A 22720-nucleotide genomic window follows, 5' to 3' on the forward strand; every position below is an offset into this window, starting at 1 on the left:
TAAAAGCTATGAACCAAAGTGTCCTTGAGGTTTTTTCCCCTACGATACGTGACACTTGGTTTCTTGGTAATCACTGCCCTCAGGTCATTATCCGCCCAGAGGACATGCCAGTGTTTGTTCAGAATTTGGTAGATTTGATTATTTTGGGCATGCAGATCAGTGGTTACTAATAATAATGATGTACTGTAATGTGTTCAAGTAACATTGAAGCTTATGGAAAGCAGCATACCGCGGAAAACCTGAACTATAATACTAACTAGCTGAAGGACCCGGCTTCACTCGGGTATAATTAATATATTTCATTTAATGTTTGTGTGCGTCGTTAAAAGATATGAACACTATCCCCTATAACAGTGACCTCCACAGCCCCCCACCCTTTAACACGGAACCCCCCCATAATGACCTATCCCTTAAAATTGGACCTCCACAGCAGCCCACCCCTTAACTTTGACCTTTACAGCAGCCTTCCCCTTTAACAGTGACTTTCACAGCATACCACCCCCTTGACAGTGACCTCCACAGGGGCCCGCACCCTTAACAGTGGCTATTACTGGATAGGGGGCATGTCCTTTTGAACAGCTCACTCTAAGACAGCAGCACTGTACTGTCTGAGTGTGATCTGTAGGGAGAAAGTCACCCTCCCTCCCACCCCTGCAGCTGACAGAAGTTGATCTTTACCTTCATTTTTTCAATCCCAGTTGGCTGAGGAGTGGATGGGGTGTGGCCTAACCAGATCGGGCGTGGCTTAGCGCGGCCTAGAGCTTGAATTTTTTACTTAATTTTTTCAATCTCAGTCGGCTGAGGAATAGGAGGGGGCGTGGCCTACCTGGATTGTGGGAGTGTCCTTTTGAACAGCTCACTCTAAGGGTCCATTCACACGTCCGTAGAATGGATCTGCATACGTTCCGCAATTATGCGGAACGGGTGCGGACCTATTCATTCTCTATGGGGCCGAAAGAGATGCGGACAGCACACAGTGTGCTGTTCGCATCCCTATTTCCGGAGTGCGGCCCCGATCTTCTGGTCCGCAGCTCCGTAAAAAAATAGAGCATGTCCTATTCTTGTTCACAATTGCGGACAAGAATAGGCATTTCTATGGGGGTGCATCTCGGATCCGTAATTTGCGGATCCGCAATGCACTACAGACGTCTGAATGGAGCCTAAGACAGCAGCACTGTGCTGTCTGAGTGTAAGCTGCAGGAAGAAAGTCACCCTCCCTCCCACCCCTGCAGCTGACAAAAGTTGATTTTTACCTTCATTTTTTCAATACCTGTCGGCTCAGGAATGGGGGCGTGGCCTAACCAGATCAGGGGCGTGGCTTAGCGGGACCTAGAAGTTGCTTTTTAACTTCATTTTTTCAATCTCAGTCGACTGAGTAGTGGGGTAGGGGCATGGCCTAACCGGATCGGGGGCGTGTCCTTTTGAACAGCTCACTCTAAGACAGCAGCACAGTGCTGTCTGAGTGCAAGCTGCAGGGAGAAAGTCACCCTCCCTCCCACCCCTGCAGCTGACAAAAGTTGATTTTAAACTTAATTTTTTCAATCCCAGTTGGCTCAGGAGTGAGAGGGGGTGTGGCCTAACCAGATCGGGGGCGTGGCTTAGTGGGACCTGGGGTGGGGTTTTAAGTCTTTTGAGGGTAGACACATTGTGACAGGGGGCGTGTCTGGGCTCCTTCCTGCAATAGTGACGCCCCTCTGGGCACCTTACTGGCTCATAGTGGCGTCGCTAGAGGGGGGCGAGGGGGGGCAATTGCCCCCCCCTATGTTGTTCCTTGCCCCCCCGGGTGCCCCCCCGCTGATTCCCCCGAGTGAATACTAATGAGCGCTTCCATTATGGAAGCGCTCATTAGTACCGAAGAACCAGGAAGTGGTGAACGCTCTGTACTCACCACTTCCTGGTCCTCGGCTGTCGGCTGTGCAGGGCTGCGCAAAGCGTGAGGTCGCTCTGTGACCTCACGCTGTGCGCGCCAGTTTAGAGCACAGTCGACTGAGGAGGGAGAAAATGGCAGGTGGCGTCCGTCCAGGAGCCAGGAGAGGTAAGTGTTTTTTTATTTTATTTTATAAAAAATGTGGCTGCTGGGGGCATTATGGGGGCTAATAGGAGGCATATGGGGCTAATAGGAGGCATATGGGGCTAATTGGAGGCATATTTGGGGGCTAATTGGAGGCATATGGGGGCATTTGGAGGCATATTTGGGGGCTAATAGGAGGCATATGGGGCTAATAGGAGGCATATGGGGCTAATTGGAGGCATATGGGGCTAATTGGAGGCATATTGGGGCTACATAGGAGGCATATGGGGGCTAATAGGAGGCATATGGGGGCTAATAGGAGGCATATGGGGGCTAATTGGAGGCATATGGGGGCTAATTGGAGGCATATGGAGCTAATTGGAGGCATATGGGGGCTAATAAGAGGCATAATGGGGGCTAATGAGGCATAATGGGGGCTAATGAGGCATAATGGGGGCTAATGGGGCTAATAAGAAGAATAATGGGGGCTAATGAGGCATAAGGGCTGATATGGGGGCTAATGAGAGGCATAATGAGGGCTAATGAGAGGCATAATGTGTCATCCACAGATGCCCCCATAACAGTGTGTCTTCCACAGATCCACCATAACAGTGCGCCTGTGCACTGACGAGAGACAGAAAGAAGGGGAAAGAATCCGCGGAAGCAAGCAGAGGACGGCACAGCAGACGACTGAATAGCTTCTTTTGTAAGTAAATTGTTTTATTATAAATGTATCCCTGCAGACCACAACTCTCTCGTATTTTGTAATCTTATTTCTATATACTTATTTTGTTTTTGCCCCCCATTTTTGACTGTGGTATCTTTGTGCCCCCCCCCCCCTATATATTGTTCCTAGAGTCGCCACTGCTGGCTCATTTGCATACCAAATAAACTGGATTTTCAGAGGATAAAAACATCTATTGCTGGAACAAAGGCAATAAGGTGCCAAGTGCTATTAGGCCATGGCTTTACTTCAAAAGCAATTATTCTTGTGACAGATTTCCTTTAAAGCTTTCCTACAGCAGTGAAGATAAATGGCTGGGTTGTTATGGAAACCTGGAGTAAAACTGTGTGTGGAGGCTGGAGGACCTGTGAGCTTCTATTGGCTGATAAGGGTCATGTGACCAAGCTTCTATTGGCTAATGCATTTTTTGGGAATATCTCAGGAACGTAACGTATCTTAGAGAGCTGAGACCTCTAGACCTTACCGGACACATGATGTACCTGTGTGCCAAATTTTGTGATTGTAAATGCGACGGTGCAGATTCTTTTAGCGGAAATACACACACATACACTCAGAACAGATAGTCAGCGCCCAATGCATAACAATACACACCCAGTCCCACCTAATAAAATCTATCATAGGGTACACAGCGGTGATAGGAATATGTGGAGTTATGACTTAATTCCTACTAATTTGCTCAGGATGAGAGGTAGTTGGGCAGAGGAAATCTGCAACACAGGTGTCCCTGCCTCACAGAAGTGTTTACATTTCACATTCTCCAAACTGGAAGCAAGCGTCTCTGCCAGGAAACCCTTCCCCCCCTAAGATGGGGGGCTGAGCTAATCACTGATCACATACAGAAGAAAATAACTACCTAGACCTCATGTAACCGGAAATTATGAAATTAGAACTAACCAATCATCTCAGAAATAAACCATTTACGTCTCAGCGACTCTGGGACCGAGACGGACGTTCTCCCGGTTTTCATTTGCGTGTGGGACACGGAGAAGGGGAGATATGGGGAACTTCTAATTGGAACCTAATATCCATGACGTGTTTGGTCTCCACGTGCACCAACGGTCCAGGCGGATCTGTTGGTACCAGAACCATCTCCCTATGACCTTCCTGTGAGGAGCGATGAGCCATAATGTGATTGTGGATTTTTGCCTACCAGGACCAGGAAGGGGGAGTGGAATCGTCCCGGGGGAGAAAGAGGCATGACCGACTAAGAGTTAAAATGCCTGTGCAGAGCACAGCCCATGGTCTTTCTCTGAAGGGGGTCACCTTGTGTAACATGTTTGGAGGAACCTTGGAAAACCTGCTTCCCGGGGGGCTATGGCATTCACCATCACAGCTAAAGGGTTACACCTTTATCCAGTAACTGACTTTCATTTGCTAACTTGCTGTGTCGTGTTTACTGCGCCCCTAAGGCAATTAACTATATAAATTACTCTTGCGCTGTTCTGTATCTCGATCCATGAATCCCACACGTCCGTGTCTCGGCATAACGTTATACGCTACCTGGGGTTGGTTTCTGACCCGATATAACCCTGTTAACAGACCAGGCTTATATCTAACGAGAAATTGGTGGCAGTCTACCGGGCTGGCAGGGCTCTATTTCACTGGGGCAGTGAAAAGGCTATCTCAGCTTGTCAGGGTTGTGAGCGAGAGTGGCGTCACGCTGAAGGTAGCGTGGACCACCCTCTCTCTCAACCTGTGCCCGTGCAGACAGAAGGTGTCTGTGTAAACTGTGCAAAGCTGACCTTACGTAATCCCAGGGAGGACATAACATCACTTCTTGGTAACCAGTGATGTCAGGCGGGGCTGTGAGGTGCGGTGTCGTCACAGGTGGTACCAATACACCTTGCAATAAATTAAAGAACCAACTGGTCCTACCTCATCTTGGGTGTCACTGGCGTCGGCTTGATATCCACTGGATCCTGAAAAGGTAACTGCAGTGATCGAGAAAAAAGAATGATCACATAAAGAAGGGATGCTAACTGTCCATGTTAATATCTATTATGGGGCGCTGTGCTGGCCTGTAAGACTGAGCCATCCCAATATATAACAGTGTAATCTAGGGCATTTCCCCTTAGTGCAACCACATAGTACTAATGCCCAGCTTCTGGCCCTTTCAGAGTGGTATGTAAATTTATTTCTGTGAATCCAGCATGTTTCAGTAAAAAAAATACATTTTCGGCAAAACTGGTGTTTGAGTTGCTTTCATGTCTGAAATGTTGATGGTTTTAAAAAGGTTGTGCACTTTTTTGTTTTTTTTACAGCCCCTTCTAAGCAGGTATTGGGTCCCGACTCTTTTACTCCCTGGTCTTAGCTGCCTTGCTCAGACCCTGCTGCCATCAGCCGCTTTGCAGCAAATCTTGCATCATGTGCCCAATTGCCATGATGCAAGGGCAGCAGGTCACCACTGCGGCCAGCAGTGGGGTCAAAGTGGATATTGACAGCGGGGACCCGAGCAAGGCAGCTGGTGCGACGGGTATGTTTCCCTATGCAGATCTGCCTAATGATGGTCTCCACTGCCTTGCACTGATTCCTCTTGTGAGTATTGCACGCTTTGGTGGAAGACCTTCCCAAGTCAAACACGGAGCATTTGGAGTGGAGCATGGGAATCAAACAGTGAATTGTAAAATATTTTTCTTAGCAAAGCAAAATATAGCGATGAGATGGATGGAAGGAGACTCCCTCGCTTAGCTCGGTGGTGTAATATTACAGGATCTATTTCAAAAACAGAAGTGGGGTCATTTACTTACAGCACTATGCCAGATTTTGAAGTAAAGAAAAACGCAAGGCCCAAGCCTATGTGACAATACTTTATCACTCAGACATTTTTTCACTCTTCCCGCCACTAGGGAATGGCCTTGCTGGCAAATTAGCCCTGGCACATTCACAAACAATTAGCAAATTTCAGGTGTAAAAGTTGTCTAAAATTTACTCCACTTCAGGGAGCAGACGCACACTGCCAGAGTATATGCCTAAGTTATGAAGAATTGTATGTTTTGTGATAAATTAGGCACATCCTTCAGCAGTGTAGCATCTATCAAAGACCAGAGTAAAAGGTCTCTTGATAAACGACCCTCAAAGTGTCCTAAAAAATTCCACAAAGTCTGGGATCCACGATGGAAGTCTCCCCTCACCATCTGCATACACAGTGACCACCAACTCTTTCTTAACTTCGTAGGTTCTGGGGCCATATCTTATCATCTAAAGAATAAAGAGACATAGGCCCAAAATGCAGATATTTATTAACAAATGGTAACATGTTTGACACAGTTATATAAAGTCTAAGGGAATGATGTGACGGATCGCATGATTACAGTGCAGGTTCATTTACTTTCATAGGTATCGAGAAAAACAATTACCGGTAAGCAATTATTGTTTTCCCCTCCGCCATGCGAGAAGAACCTTCCTCCCGAAGGCCGCTTAGTCATTGAGGTTAAGCATATAATGCTTGAAAAAGGTATGAGGGGTGCTCCATGTTGCAGCCCTACAAATCTGACTAAGGCAGGCGTTAGCCCTCTCTGCCCAGGAGGTGGCCACTGACCTGGTGGAATGAGCCCCGAATCCCTCCGGAGGAGGGAGCCTGAGAGAAGTATAGGACAAAAGGATGCCTTTTTTAACCCATTTAGCTAAGATTCCCCGGGAAACCCTACAACCTTTCAGTTTACCCTGATATTGAATGAAAAGATTTTCGTCCACTCTCCAGGGAGCGGTAGATTCCAGGTAGAAGATTAAACACCTCCTGACGTCTAGACAGTGGAATTTACTTTCCAACTGGTTGGCTGGATTTGGACAGAAGGAGGGAAGGATTATGTCCTGATTCATCTGAAAATTGGAAACAACTGGAAGGCAGAAAAAGCCTGTATCTCTGAGACCTTCTTGCCGCGGTTATGGCCATTAGAAAGGCCAGTTTATAGGAAAGGGTCCCCAAGGATAAATCCTGTAGTGGCTCAAAGGGATGCTGGGAGAGGGCTGTAAGGACTGCATTAAAGGTCCCACGGAGGAGTAAGGGGCCGCAATGAGGGATGAATCCTGGAGGCAGCATTCAAAAATCTCTTCACCCAGGGGTGATCGGCTAGCCTATAGTCAAAAAAAAAACTTAGTGCTGCCACATGAACCTTCAAGGTGGAAGCCTTAAGCTTTTTTTTTTTTCTAAGCCCGCTTGTAGAAAGTCTATAATCCTAGGAATTTCAGGATCCTTAAGGGGTTCAGGAGAAAAACCCAGAAAGGTGGAGAAAACCCCCCAGACTTTCAGATATTTATTGGTCATGGATTCTTTCCTGCTCTTAAGTAGGGTGGACACCACTTTGCCTGACAGGCCCCTATCTAGCCAAATGTTCCTGTCAACTTCCATGCCGTCAACTTTAGAGTACCCGGGTCAGAATGGAATAGGGGACCCTGAAAGAGAAGATCCTCCCTTGGTGGTAGAGAGGAGGGAGGCTAGCCTCTGGAGAGCCGAAAACCAGGCCCTCTCGTGAAAGGGAATTCGCCTTCACATTTTCAACCCCAGGGCGGAACGTGACAACAAAATTAAACCTAGAAAAGAACAAAGACCATCTGTCTCGGTTTCAGACGCTTGGCCGATTCCAAGTAGGCCAGATTCTTATGGTCGGTAAACACGGTAATAGGGTGTCTAACCAATGGCGCCATTCCTCAAAAGCTAATTTGATGGCCAACAACTCCCTATCTCCCACATTGTAATTTTCTCTATGCAGAGGAGAGTTTCCTTGAGAAAAAGGCACACAGTCGCCATGTGGCAGGAGAGGGACCCTGAGATAAGACCGCACCCACAACCACCTCAGAAGCATCCACCTCAACAATAAAAGGTAGAGAGACATCAGGTTGTACCAAAATGGGAGCGGAAGCAAAACTCTCTTTAATACTAGAAAAGGCTTTAAGCGCATCTACCGACCACAAGGAAAAATCTACCCCCTTTTTAGTCATATCAGTGAGTGGCTTAACAACAGAGGAATAATTCAAAATGAACTTTCTATAATAATTGGCAAAACCCAAAAACCGCAACAGCGCCTTCCGATTCTCAGGAAGCTCCCAATCAAGCACAGTGCGGACCTTCTCAGGGTCCATGCGAAAACCAGAAGTGGAGAGAAGAAAACCAAGAAATTGAATCTCCGGAACTGCAAACACACATTTTTCCAGTTTAGCGTACAATTTAATCTCCCGCAGAATCAGCAAGACCTGACGTAGGTGGTCCCGATAAGTCTTGAAATCAGGAGGAAAAAAAAATCATCATCTAGATACGCCAGAACAAATTTCCCCATTAAATGATAAATAAATGCTGTTCACAAAATGTTGGAAGATGGCCGAAGCATTCATCAAACCAAAGAGCATAACCAAATTCTCGAAATGACCCTCAGGGGTCTTAAAGGCCGTCTTCCACTCGTCCCCTTCCCTGAGCCTGACTAGGTTGTATGCCCCTCTTAAATCCAACTTAGAAAAAACTTTAGCCCCAACAATCTGGTTAAAAAGGTCCGGGATCAGAGGAAGCGGATATGGGTCACGAGTTGTGATACGGTTCAGCTCCCTGAAATCCAGACAAGGTCTTAAAGAACCATCTTTTTTCTTAACAAAAAAAAAAAACAACTGCGGCAACAGGTGACTTCGAGAGTCGGATGTGTCCCTTTCTCAGGCTCTCAGAGATATAAGTACACATAGCGACCCTTTGAGGTTGGGAGAGATTGTATAAACGTGATTTTGGCAGCTTGGCGCCTGAGATGAGATTAATAGGGCAGTCGTACTCCCGGTGAGGGGGCAACTCCTGGACACTACTCTCAGAAAACACATCAGAAAATTCAGAGAGAAAAGATGGTACAGTCTTGGTAGAAACCTCTGAAAGATACACCGTGAGGCAATTCTCTCTGCAAAACTCACTCCAACCGTTTATTTGCCTTGCTTGCCAATCAATGGTGGGGTTATGTTTAGTGAGCCAGGGTAGCCCCAACACTAGAGGAGTAGGTAATCCGCTTAGGACGAAACATGACATATCCTTAACATGAGCGTCACCCACAGTCAAACGGATATTGTGAACTATGCCCTTTAACGATCTTTGAGAAAGTGGAGCGGAATCGATAGCAAAAACAGGTAAATCCTTTTCCAAAGTGCATACCTGGAAACCATGCGTTATTGCTAATTGATTATCAATGAGATTGACAGCTGCTCCACTATCTACAAAAATATCTCACAATGTTCTTGCTGTCGCGCGCCACCCTGGCAGGTATGAGAAAACGGGAACTACAAGCAAACGGCAAACCTTGAATTTCCGCATCAACCTTGCCAATAGTAGCAAATGGAAAGTTTTTAGAGGGTTTATACTTTTTTTTTTTATTACCCTCAGAAAACTCCATGAATCTCCTAGAGGGGCAAACATTAGCCAAATGATTTATACCCCCACAACAGAAACAAACCCTCCTCTTAGAGCTGAATCCTCTACTATCAGAGGCAAGCAAACCCAGCTGCATGGCCTCCTCCTCAGAGGGGATTGTGAGAGACTGAGACCCCTGCGCACTGAATGAAACAGCCCCACTGTCCTTGGGCTGAATATGACAGGAAGGAGTAGTCTCCTCTCTCTCTCTAAGAAGCCTGTCAATACGAATAGCTAGAGACATGGCAGATTCTAACGAGGCTGGTCTCTCATGAAAAGCAAATGCATCTTTTAATCTTTCCGAAAGACCATGGCAAAATTGACTTCTGAGTGCAGCATCATTCCAACCAATATCAGCTGCCCATCTCCGAAATTCAGAACAATATATCTCTGCGGACTGTTTACCCTGGCATAAAAGACGCAGTTTAGATTCAGCCAGAGCAATATGATCCGGGTCATCATATATCTGCCCCAGGGCTACAAAAAAATTCATCCACCAATCGGAGGGGCCGGGCCCCCATCGGCAGCGAAAAGGCCCAAGACCCTCTGCTCCTCATCACCAGAGGAATGGGGAAGTAGGCGAAAATGGAGTTTTCAAGCCTGTCTAAAGCGAACAAAATTCTCACTACCCCCGGAGAGCGTATCCGGAAGCGAGATCTTAGGCTCGGAACAAACTCCATGAAAACCAGCAGAACCGGTCACCTGAAATTGAGACACAGTTTTACGGAGATCGGCTACCTCCAGCAAAAGACCTTGCATGCGGTCAATTCAAGGTTGAAACCGGATTCATGCTTAAGACGGTTATGGCGGTTTATAATGTCACGGATGATGTTGCAGATAGCTGGAACTTATGAATAAACGCCCGACTGACTTGATCCCAAACTAAAAAGCATATAGGTGAGCCCTATAAAACCCTAAGAGCTCTCCCTGACTGCTATGCCCATGCAAGGGTCTCAATGGCAGACGATTGTATGCCCACATACCTAAGACTGTGCGACACCTGAAAACCCTATAATAGTGAGGGGACACGACCACCGGCTCCCTGCACTTAACATGGACGGAGTCAGGGTCACCTAGAATCAAGCCAGCAAGGAAACACAATAAAGACTTATCTGAGTAAACAGCAGCTTCCAGCAGTGAACACTTCATCCAGGAAGTAGTATAAACCGCAAAGTGAGGCAGTATGGGAGGGAATATAAAGGGAGACGATTAGTCTAAATAGGTGACACCTGGGAGAAGGAAAGGAGATGACAAAGTGAAACCAAAACAAAGAACATCATGCAAGAGGTAGAGAAGGACGTCTGCCAGACCTTCTCACAGAACTGGCGGTGACAATAGGAGGAAGGTAACGGGACCCTGCATTCCCCACACTCCTTGTGCTTGGACTTCTCCGACGCCTTTTTAGGAACCTACAATACGGATGGGTCTTACCCTCCAGCGGTTGTCCCCCACTCCTTAGGACCAGTACTGGACTAGAAGGCCTCAAGGGTTCACTGGGGTCGGCGCGCCCTGAATCCGCAGGTTCTGACATCTTCCGTCTGGATTCCTTGCTTGCAGGCTGGCTGTCCTCTCCTGCTGCCGCATTTATAACGCGCCTCGGCCACCTCCTGTTGGATTTTTTCAAAATTAGCGCCTAATCCCGGTAATTCCGGGTTTGTGACGTCACCGGAAGTGACGTACTGGAAGTTGCGCAGTCCGCACTGGAAGTTGCGCAGTCCCATCTTGGAGTAAGGCCGTGCTGCCTCTCTACAACCGCCGCACACTGGACCCCCGCCTGAACACGGCCACATCGGTCCCTCCAGAGGCCAGGAGGGTGCAGTCTTTGGCAGTTGCTCCCTCAGGAGACTTACACTGCCCGGGATGCGTCCATTGCGGTGCACAGACCTGGATCCCCCCAGCCCCTGAGATGTAATTTGGTAAGAACCTCAGGATCTCCCATCCGGAGGACAGGAAACCTGAACTGAGGTGTGGTGGGGGTGTGAACATTTTTATATCCTCAGGTTTCCTGCCCCAGATGGGAGGTCCTCCTCGCATGGGTGCCGTCATGGGGGAGGGGGAAAAACTTTTTTCACTCACCTCATCCACTTGCTTGCGCAGAGGCAGTCAGCTCCTCTCTTGACTAAAAAAAGAGCTGTCAAAGGACCTGCGCTCAATGTGATGATGTCACTGTGCTCTCCTAGCATGATCACATGGTGAAGTCATCATGCTAAGCGCAGGTACTTCTGCAGGTCTTTTTCAATCAAGAGAAAAGCAGACAGTCCCTGTGCAAACAAAAAGCTATATGTGCATATGAGCGTATTACCATTTTTTATGGCTGTTAGATGGGTGTGCTTCGGTCTAAAGGCCTGTTAAAAATGGTCTCATTGATTGCTAGGCTAAATGGAGTTTTAACATATTCGTGACAAATTCATTCGGAACAAATCAAAATTTCTTGTTGAACTTTGACCAAGCTGCAGAATTTAAATTTTCAAAAGATCGCTCATCTCTAGTTACCACATTTTGAACATTAAAATCGCTTCTTACCAGTGTGAATTCTCTGATGTTTTACAAGACATGATTTCTTTATAAAAGATTTCCCACATTGTAAACAAGAAAATGGCTTCTCCCCGGTGTGAATTCTCTCATGTATAACAAGACATGATTTCTGTCTGTAAGATTTCCCACATTCTAAACAAGAAAATGGCTTCTCCCCTGTGTGAATTCTCCGATGTTTAACAAGAGTTGATTTATCTATAAAACATTTCCCACATTCTAAACAAGAAAATGGCTTATCCCCTGTGTGAGTTCTCCGATGTTTAGCAAGAGTTGATTTATAAGTAAAACATTTCCCACATTCTAAACAAGAAAAGGGTTTCTCCCCTGTGTGACTTCTCTCATGTATACCAAGAGTTGATTTATAAGTAAAGCATTTCCCACATTCTGAGCATGAGAATGGCTTCTCCCCTGTGTGACTTCTTTGATGATTAACAAGAGTTGATTTATTAGTAAAACATTTCCCACATTCTAAACAAGAAAATGGCTTCGCCCCTGTGTGAATTCTATGATGTCTAACAAGATGTGATTTACGGTTAAAATGTTTTTCACATTCTGAACATGAAAACGGCTTCTCCCCTGTGTGAATTCTCTGATGTACAACTAGATTTGATTTATATATGAAATATTTCCCACATTCTAAACAAGAAAATGGCTTCTCCCCTGTGTGACCTCTCTGATGTTTACCAAAAGTTGATTTATCAGTGAAACATTTCCCACATTCTAAACAAGAAAATGGCTTCTCCCCTGAGTGACTTCTCTCATGTATAACAAGACATGATTTCTGTGTGTAAGATTTCCCACATTGTAAACAAGCAAATGGCTTCGCCCCTGTGTGAATTCTCTGATGGTTAAGAAGATGTGATTTCTGCTGAAAGCATTTCCCACATTCTGAACATGAAAATGGCTTCTCCCCTGTGTGAGTTCTCTTATGTCTAATAAGATCTGATTTAGATTTACAACCTTTCCCACATTCTGAGCATGAAAGAGTATTCTCCCCTGTATGACTTCTTTGATGATGAACACTTCTTCTGTGGCTTTTATTTTGCTTAACAGTCTGTGATAAATCAGAAGATTGAAATCCATCCAAAGGATCAGATGATAGATCTTTGCTGTGAGCTGCTGATGATACATCTGAGATAATGGCAAGCTCTTCATATGTATCTGCTGTGACACCACAATCATCTGTTCTAAAATCTGATAACATCACGTGTTTCTTTGAGCTCCTGGTACAGTCATCTGCCAAGAATAAATCTGAGTTTTATCATTTTAAAATAGAACCTTAAACTTATAGATTTTATAACAGTTCTATATAAAAAAAAAAAATATCAAAATATCAACTGACTATGGAGAAACAGATAACAATCTGACAGTAGACCAGTAGATGATGATGTTAGGTCCCCAGGCTGGTCACTAGTATTTTCCACTCTTGTGCTGAAGCCAGCATCTTCATAGGTTCACAAGGGATCTGCGAGTCAGTGCTATAAGCTGGTGTCTGTCACACACACTGACCGCTAACTGCACTCAAGCACAAAACACACCAGAAATTGAAGCTGAGAGCCCACCTTCTATCTATATCACAGATGTAGTAAATATATTATTGCTTATATACTACATACATATAAATAATACTGGAATGTACTGTACATATAATGCCCTGTTCAGATCACATTTATGGGCATTAACATATACACCCAGGATGTATACATTGAATTGATGTGTATGACAGATACCATACAGTGACATAGCCAGTGAAGGAGCAGAATCTGTGAGTCTTCTCTGCTTTATGTAGTGGTTACTACTCACCTGGGTGGTTATCGGTGGGAATGTCCTCTATGATCTGCTCATCACTCCTCACATATGCATCTTCAGCCTTAATATTGTTCAGATCTTTACCCAGATTTAAAACCTGTGAAACAGAAATTGTAAAAGTCAGCAGACTGATGGAGAAGTCGTGTGGAATGTTTGATGTGACCAGAAAAGATCATTAATTACAATGACAAAAAGTGATGAAATGACAGCAGAGTTATCTGCTATGGCAGCGGTCCATGCCTATAGCTCCTCTCCTTCCTGCTGGTGGGCACGTCTGCTGCCTGGTTTACCTGCTCCATAGCTTTAGGGCTCCAGCGGTCCAGTCCCACAGACATCCCTCTCTCCCTTCCCAGTGGTCCCGGCTGCTAGAATAACGCTGTCCTCCCACACAACCTGAGGCCTGCTTCCTGCCGATAATGACGTTCTCTGCCCATAGGTCATGTGTGCACACACTATGTCTGGCTCTTATAGGGCCGGCATGCACGCACTCTGATCTCTACAAGCCATGGAAAGGAGCCTGATCAATGGGTTCTAGTATGCTAGTTTCATGCAAAGCTCGTCTGTTCTGTGTACGGACTTCTGTCTGACTTCTAGATTGGACCCTTTGCTGCCTGACCTCTGTTCTGATCCTGAGCTGCTTGCCCTGACAACAGACCATTTATCAGACTGCATGTGTTCTGCCTTTCCTGACCCCATGGGTCACCAGTCACTTGTACAGAAACTACTTCATGTGCAGCAGCCTAGTGGTCCCCTGCAACAAAGTCCAGATCCCTGTACAGGGGATAAAGTGCAGGGATAGGGGGTCACTTATATAACACACTTTGGAGCAGAACCATGTCAGATCTGTTCAAGAGACACAGTGGATCTACATGTGCCATGTTTCATTGTCTGACCCAAAATTATCTGCAGGTCTCCTGTATATATGCATCTAGTTGGTTCCTTATTCCAACCAGCAGTCTCTACTGACCAGAAAACTGTGAGAAGATCCAGACGACATGCAAGGTCTATAGCTGTAATCCTGCCATCTCTACCTTTCTCATTATACAAGGATAAAACATATAATACTGGTTTATAAAACAAGACTGAACATCAGATCTTCACAGCACTTCTACAGATCATAGGGAACCTTTCATGAGACCTTATTTCCATCTATCTGATCATCATATGGAATGATTTGATGTTCTTCTGAACCATCCTGTAGAAGAAGAGGACTGGGACATCTCTCATCCTGTAGAAGAAGAGGACTGGGAGTTGTTCTCTCTTCTTTAACTGTAGGGAAAACATACGGTGACAATGAATTTCTTACATATAACTAGTGAGAGGATGTGTGTATTTAGTCATGTCTTACTTGGTGGCTGGTGATCCTCCATCATGACGTTCTTGTACAGATCTTTGTGTCCTTCTAGATACTCCGACTCCTCCATGGAGAAATAGACGGCGACATCCTGACACCTTATAGGAACCTGACAACACAATGATACAGTCATCACCCAAATCCCTTCATAGTGTTACTGTATAATGTCCCAGCATTCCCAGCGATGTCACCTCTCCAGTCAGCAGCTCAATGATCTTGTTGGTGAGCTCTAGGATCTTCTCTCTGTTGACTTTCTCATGTATCGGGATGTGAGGTGTCGGCCTGGATATTGGGCTCAGGATTCCTCCCCGTCCTTCAGATACCGGGGCCTGACAATGCTCACTAGAGGTCTTCTTCCCTACTGTGTATTCCTGATTATGAAGAGACGCAGTAATAAATATCACTCCATACATCTCCAGAGTGCCTCACCTCTCCAGTCATGTCCATCTGTTAGTAACATAGAGAAGATGATGTAATGTGACATCATCAGAATCTCTCACCTCTCCAGTAAGCCGGAGGAGGATCTCTAGGGTGAGATTTATTATACTCTCTGCCATCTTGTCCCCATCCCTATCCATCCTTGATGGGTCAATCAGGAGAATGATCTTATATATGAGATATACGCTGAGCGGATCCTATATTGTAGGAACCTGAATGGAAAGAAGATGAATCGATGTAAAATCCTAGAAAATCCCATGTAAAATACAAATACTGGAGATAAGAAGAGGAAACACTGGAGGAGATAATAAAGTGGATCAAGGCAGATCCTCCATGTTTCAGGTCAAAAGCCTGTCACACCTTCATATCACCACTATAGTCAGTTACAGGTCACAGCGGTAATACCACAATAAGGCTACTTTCACACTAGAGTTTATTGCGAATCCATCATGGATCTGCAAAAACACTTCCGTTATAATAATACAACTGCATGCGTCCGTCATGAACAATATTGAAAGTCAAAGGGGGACGGATCCGTCATGAATAGGGTTGAGCGAACTCGAACTGCATAGTTTGGGTTCGTACCGAACTTCGCAAGTTCGGATACCCGGATCTAAAGCCAGACTTTTTCACCGAAGTTCGGGTTCGGTGTATTTTATAATTTTTCATTAGAACGGAAAATAGTAGCATTCTTAAGACAGAATGCTAAATAAAATGGCTATTGAGGGGTTAAAAATAATTTTAAAAAACTCACCAACCTCAGCCCTGTCTCGCTGTTATACCGCCTTGTAGGTCACACACAGATAACACACGGGACCCTTTCTGTCCCTTCTGTAGCTGCAATGTTCCAAAAATGAAGTTTACACCATATGGAAACGGGGTTTATAAGGTCCCAGGGGCGGTGTTTGCTGCTCAAAGTGACCGCCCCCCCCCCCCCCCCCAGCGTTACTCGGCGAAAACGTATCCCCCTCTATTGCAGTTCGCCTGCCCGATCACCGGAACGTAGCTGTATGGCACGTTAAGTCATGCTGTGCCGTACATGTACGCCGCTGGTTGAGAAGGGGTTAAAATATCATTTTTTCTTAGCAATGCAGCCATATACGAACATGTATGCTGGTCAGGGGCCCAAAGTCATTTAACCCTTTAAATCACACTCCTGCCCACTTTGAAACTAATTTATAAGAAACCTTCAGCTGCGTCCATCGCACAGTACAGAAATAATTCCTAATTGCTTTGCGGATTTCTGTGCGGTAAATCTGCAGCGTTGTACAGAACCAGCAAAGGGAATGAGCTTTTAGTAATTCTCAGTCACACGTCGGGCGGTCACTTCCACAACCCCATAAAGGAGGACATTGTACCCGGGACAGTGACACATAATACTTCAAAACTACAGCATGCCCGATACTACAATACATACTTGTAGCAGTAATTACACAGATCCCGCCGATCAGAAACTGATGACCGATCCTGACAACCGGTTATCAATATAAACGTCCGACAACACCTATAACTGCCTCTGGGGAACTGGAAAAAAAAAAAAACAAAACACACTAAAAACTGACATGCTGAGAATTTATAAATCTGCACGGCCGGTCAATATCCACATAGAGAAAAAAGGAGCCTAATATAGATGAGATCGGTCTAATCTCATACACTGCTGGTTCTGGATTACACTCAGGCTGGGCTTCTCCACATGGAAAACCGTATGGAATCAGCTGTGGATTACACACGGAAAACCGGAGCGCGAGCGAAATACAGGACAGTTTGGGTTTCCACAAAAGCTTTGATTATGTCCTCCATGTATATACAGAAGATGTACAACCAGCTGTACATATATAATTATATACCGGGGATACCCAGGTTATACCAGCATAGTCTATACTATAATACACAGGAAGATGACTATGTATATACCTGCGCTGTACATATAGATTACACTCAGATAGACCCAGGTTATACCAGCATAGTCTATACTATAATACACAGGAGGATGACTATGTATATACCTGCGCTGTACATATAGATTATACTCAGATATACCCAGGTTATACCAGCATAGTCTATACTATAATACACAGGAGGATGACTATGTATATACCTGCGCTGTACATATAGATTATACTCAGATATACCCAGGTTATACCAGCATAGTATATACTATAATACACAGGAGGATGACTATGTATATACCTGCGCTGTACATATAGATTACACTCAGATAGACCCAGGTTATACCAGCATAGTATATACCAGTGATGGCGAACCTATGGCACGGGTGCCAGAGGCGGCACCCAGAGCCCTCTCTGTGGGCACCCGCAATCTGGAAAAAGTCTATGGTGTACTAATATGCCTTAGACTTTTTCTGCCATTCATCATCAGCGCAGGCAGCGCACTGAATGTAGGCAGGCTATTATAGCTAAATAATAAAGTACATAGAGGATATACTATATTGGACTGCAGTATTCAGGTTAAATTGCTTTGTTGGCACTTTGCAATAAATAAGTGGCTTTTGGGTTGCAGTTTGGGCACTCGGCCTTTAAAAGGTTCGCCATCACTGGTATATACTATAATACACAGGATGATGACTATGTATATACCTGCGCTGTACATATAGATTACACTCAGATAGACCCAGGTTATACCAGCATAGTATATACTATAATACACAGGAGGGTGACTATGTATATACCTGCGCTGTACATATAGATTACACTCAGATAGACCCAGGTTATACCAGCACAGTATATACTATAATACACAGGAGGATGACTATGTATATACCTGCGCTGTACATATAGATTACACTCAGATAGACCCAGGTTTTACAGCAAGACACGGAGGCTCCTATTGCTATCTCTTCCTTTACTTTCCACCAATAGCAGCAAAGAAAAAATTTACATAATCATAACAACAAAGGATCCTCCCCTCTCAGATCCTTTATCAATCGGCTCCTCTTCAGAATCCTCCTCTTTCTTTGCTGCTCCACCAGTACACCTGCATTTTCTCTTGTCATTTTGCTATATTGCTGTTTTTCTTATAGGATTGTTTGTCTGCGCTGCTTTCATCTAGGGTAACTAACCCTTATGTGCAGCGCTTCCTGGTGGGTTTTTTTCCCCACTGTTTTTATCCCTCTTTAGGTTCTGTATTTGCCTTCAGCTTTCACTGTCCCCATTTTGGCCTGTTTTTCATTTTCATCCCCTTACCACACTCCGTTTCTGCGCAGCGTTTCCCCTTCCCGACCGCTTGTCTCTACATCGGGAGGCGGGTCCTCCCTCCCCGCCTTCCTTGCTTCGGTCTGCCCGCGATGCGGTCCTTGCTCCCCGGCCGACCACAAGATCTTGCGAGATCTCGGCGGCCATCTTGGATGACGCGATTGTCCCGCAAGATCTCGGCGGCCATTTTCGTTTCTTGGTCGCGATTTCTCGTGGGCAGTTCATACCCAGCGTTCCCTGCTTGTTGCTCCTGCCGCCCTCGTTCTTCTAGCTGCGACCCCTGTATTCTGGTATTTTGCGCTTGCACTGCTAGTTCTTTCATTAGCTTCCTCCCCCTTACTTGCGGCCAGTTAATTTCAGGTCTGTTTTCCTCATAATGTCCCACCCTGCCCAGCCTCCCACTAATGCCCCCCCCCCCTCTTCCCCTGAGGATCATAGGGCACCTGGGGAGGATGCACAGGCGCAGGCTTTTCAGCGCTCTGTGTCTGATGCTATCATGGCAGCCATGGGCTCCAGGACCACTATTCTGTCCCAGAGCATTACCCAGGCGCTATCTGCGCAGCCTACAAGAGTAGCTCTGCAGGATACACTGAACACACCGTAGCCTACCTGTATTGAGCCTCCTGTTTCACAGGAGAACTTGACTGGTGCGCATCTTGCCACCCAAGGTAACGTGCATAGCTCACGTAAAAGGGCCTCATCACGCCAGGCAGAACGGGCGCGAACATGGAAGTGTGCTAGAGCACAATCCCCTAATATGTCTGACTCAGACAGAGCATCGGACGAGGAGGCTTTTGCGGATGTGGATTATGTGTCAGAGGAGGATATTTCTCCCCCAGTTGAGGGCCCCTCATTTTCCGCTCCTGCGGCCTCCTCTGCCAAGGACGTTGCGTCCTCCTCCGCCATGAGTCGGTCAGACATTCTGCTGGACTCAGCGGGTGAACCTATGTTCGACCCCGACACTTTGCATCACTCTAGATCGGCGGAGTGGCTCCCCACTGAACATGTGTGTAGCTATTTGGAGCACTGGGTGCGTCGCCCCCTGAGCCGTGAAACACGGAACAAACTTAGGGCCGAGTGCCCCAGGTCACTAGTCCCCAACAAGGTGTGTGACACCCCTGTGGTGGACCCCAAGATGTCTCAGTTTTTGGCGAAAACTGGTTGGAACCCTAAAAAGGGCTTGGACTCAGCCCTGCGCAGCTGCCAGGATAAAGTGCTGGATATCTTCGGCCCGCTGGCCAAGATTTTCGAACTAGCTGAGGTAGCTAGGACTGAGGGCTCCCCTATTGACCCTGAAGAGTTGCGGGGTTGGACCCAAAGGGCGATCTGCATCGCCGGGAATGCCAACACCGCTTTGGCAATCGAAAGGCGTAAGGCCATTTTGTTTAAAATTGATCCCAAGTTGTCAAATTTGGCGCTCACAGAAGCGGATAAGGACGCCCAGGGTCTCCTGTTTGGCGATTCCTTTATTAAGGATATGGGGCGATTTGTTGGCACCTTTACCGCGCTAGACAAGGCCCAATCATCCATGCGCAGGGTATTTCAGGGACGGGTCTCTAATCGGGACGGCAGTAGCAGGGGCCGCCTGTCCGGCCATGCAAACTTTCAGGCCCGTGGCGCAGGTAGAGGTTCCTTTGGTCAGCGACCTCCCTTCCAGGATCAACACAACCCATCTCCTTTCTTCTCGACCAGAGGAGGCCAGTGGCGATCTCGCTCCTTCAGAGGCAACCTGAACTCTCGCAGACCCTTCGGTAAGTCCTCCTCTGATTGGGGATTCTATGGCCCCTTGCGTAGGGGGCAGACTCCAACTTTTTTCTCATGTTTGGAGCCTCATCACATCAGACCCATGGGTGCTGACCACGGTCAGGGTTTTTTTGTATAGAGCTCACGGGGTCCCCGTGCATGCTTCCCCCCGCCCATACCAATGTCGCACCCGGATTGCGCACTAGTAGATTCGGAGCTGTCTTCTCTCCTCCAAAAACAGGCGATAGAACGGGCCCCTCCTTCAGAGTGGGGGGTCATCAGCAATATATTCCTCGTTCATAAGAAAGGGGGTCAGATGAGAGCGCCCTGAATACGGTGGTGCGCTACCGTCATTTCAAAATGGAGGGGATTCACCTCCTTCGAGATCTTTTGACACCAGGAGATTGGATGGTAAAGCTGGATCTAAAAGATGCTTACCTGACAGTCCCGGTGGACCCTCGTTCCAGGGACCTTCTCCGGTTCTTTTGGAGAGGAGGGATCTGGAGGTTCAATTGTCTCCCGTTCAGGTTGTCTTCAGCTCCTTGGTGCTTCACCAAACTGCTGCGTCCGGTCGTGTCATGGTTGAGGAGTCGGGGCGTTCGCCTCATCATTTACCTGGACGACATCCTCCTGATGCACGAATCCAGAGCGGGACTTCTGGAACATCTGCAGTGGACGGCGGATCTACTGACGGACCTCGGTTTCCTCCTCAACGCGGAGAAATCATGCCTCATCCCATCGCAGAGGATGGAGTTTCTGGGATTTATGGTGGATTCGATCTCGGAATCCCTCAGCCTCCCAATGACGAAGTTATGTGCGATCCGCAAGGAGTTGAGACATGCTCTTCTCGTCCCTCACCTTTCATTACGCCACCTGGCCCGCATCATTGGACTCTTAGCATCTTCAATTCAGGCCGTATTTCCGGCGCCGTTGCACTACCGTGCACTCCAGAGGCTGAAGATTGCGCATCTTCGGATAGGTGCCTCCTTTGCGGACGTGGTGGTCTTGGACTCGGAAGCCCGGGAGGAGTTGCGTTGGTAGATCGCCAATCTGGAAGCGTGAAATGGCAGGGCAATCTTCGGCTTCCTTCCGGAGTTGACCATTGAGTCGGATGCGAGCCTCCACGGATGGGGGGCTCATTGCAACGGAGTCTCCACGAGAGGATCTTGGTCGGCGGAGGAGTCTCTCCTCCACATCAACGCCTTGGAGCTCTTGGCCGGTTCCTTCGCGGTCAGGAGTTTCTCCAGTGGGATCGCCGATGCATGCATCAGGCTGCGGATGGACAACGTCTCGGCAGTCCGTTACGTCAACCGGTTGGGAGGTACCCACTCGGCAACCTGGGCGCGGTTAGCCAAGGAGTTTTGGTCGTTTTGCCTCTCCAGGGACATCATGGTGCAGGCGGAATACCTGCCGGGTCTGAGCAACGTCCGCGCGGATTGGAACTCTCGCTACCTGTCGGATAGCAGCGATTGGCAGTTGGATCCAGAGGTGTTCTCTGCGATTTCGGACATGTGGGGCCCGATGACCATCGATCTCTTTGCTTCTCGGCTCAACCGGCGACTCACCCGGTTTTACAGTTGGTGTCCGGATCCGGAAGCAGTGGCGGTGGACGCGTTCCTCCAAGACTGGTCGACTTCCCGCCTTTACGCTTTTCCCCCGTTCGCAATGATCCCGCGGACTCTGCTTCAGGTTCGTCGCCATCGGGCGGATTTGGTACTGGTGGTCCCGTTCTGGGGTCTCAAGTCTGGTATCCTACGTTGCTGGAGATCCTAGTGGAGGTACCTGTTCTTCTCCCGTCTCGCGAGGACCTCCTTCGCAACCCTCAGGATCTTCACCATCCTCTCCTGCTCGACGGTTCCCTTCGGCTGTTGGCGTGTCGGATCTCCAGACATCTGGAGCTGTCGATGGCATTTCGGAGGCGACTCGACAGTTACTGGACAACGCAGGGGCTCCCGGCACCAGAAAGTCTTATCGGGCAGCCTGGAGAAATTGGGCTAGCTGGTACTTGGAACGGGACTTGGATCCCGTTTGGAGCACCTGTAGCTCACCTTTTGCAGTTCCTCACCTCCCTTTTTGAGGCAGGTAAAGCGTACCGGACCATCAACCTCTTCAGGTCGGCTATTTCCTCTACCCATCAGGGTTATGAAGGCGTCCCTGCGGGTCAACATCCTTCGGTTTCTCGCCTTTTGAGAGGTTCTCGGTTTTTCGACTACCTGGGACGTCTCTCTGGTCTTTTCCTTTTTGTCCTCTTGGCCGGAGAATTAGTCTCTCTCTTTGAGACAGTTGTCCGCTAAATTGTTGGCTTTATTTTGTCTTATTTCTTGCAAACGGGTCTCGGATGTTCGGGCCCTCGACTTTGACGCACGTTCTTTTACCCCGGAAGGCGTCACTTTCAACATTTCGCGTCGCACCAAGACTAACATCAAATCTGTCTCCTATCCCAGTTTTCCTTCTGCTCCAATTTTGTGTCCTGTGGCTTGTCTGAGAGAATATGAGTCCA

The 22720-nt window shown here is 47.1% G+C and overlaps 1 protein-coding gene across 1 annotated transcript; it reads right to left on the reverse strand.

The window, feature by feature from the left end:
• Positions 1-10341: 10341 nt before the first annotated feature.
• Positions 10342-14872, reverse strand: LOC122934024 (gastrula zinc finger protein XlCGF26.1-like). Its single transcript, XM_044289160.1, has 4 exons — positions 14822-14872; positions 14612-14742; positions 13468-13570; positions 10342-12900 (listed from the first exon to the last, which is right to left on the reverse strand). The coding sequence occupies exons 1-4, from the start codon at positions 14844-14846 to the stop codon at positions 11636-11638; spliced, it is 1524 nt and encodes a 507-aa protein (XP_044145095.1). The 5' UTR covers positions 14847-14872; the 3' UTR covers positions 10342-11635.
• Positions 14873-22720: the final 7848 nt, after the last annotated feature.

Source organism: Bufo gargarizans, chromosome 4 (assembly GCF_014858855.1).
Source record: "Bufo gargarizans isolate SCDJY-AF-19 chromosome 4, ASM1485885v1, whole genome shotgun sequence".
Lineage (NCBI taxonomy): Eukaryota > Metazoa > Chordata > Amphibia > Anura > Bufonidae > Bufo > Bufo gargarizans.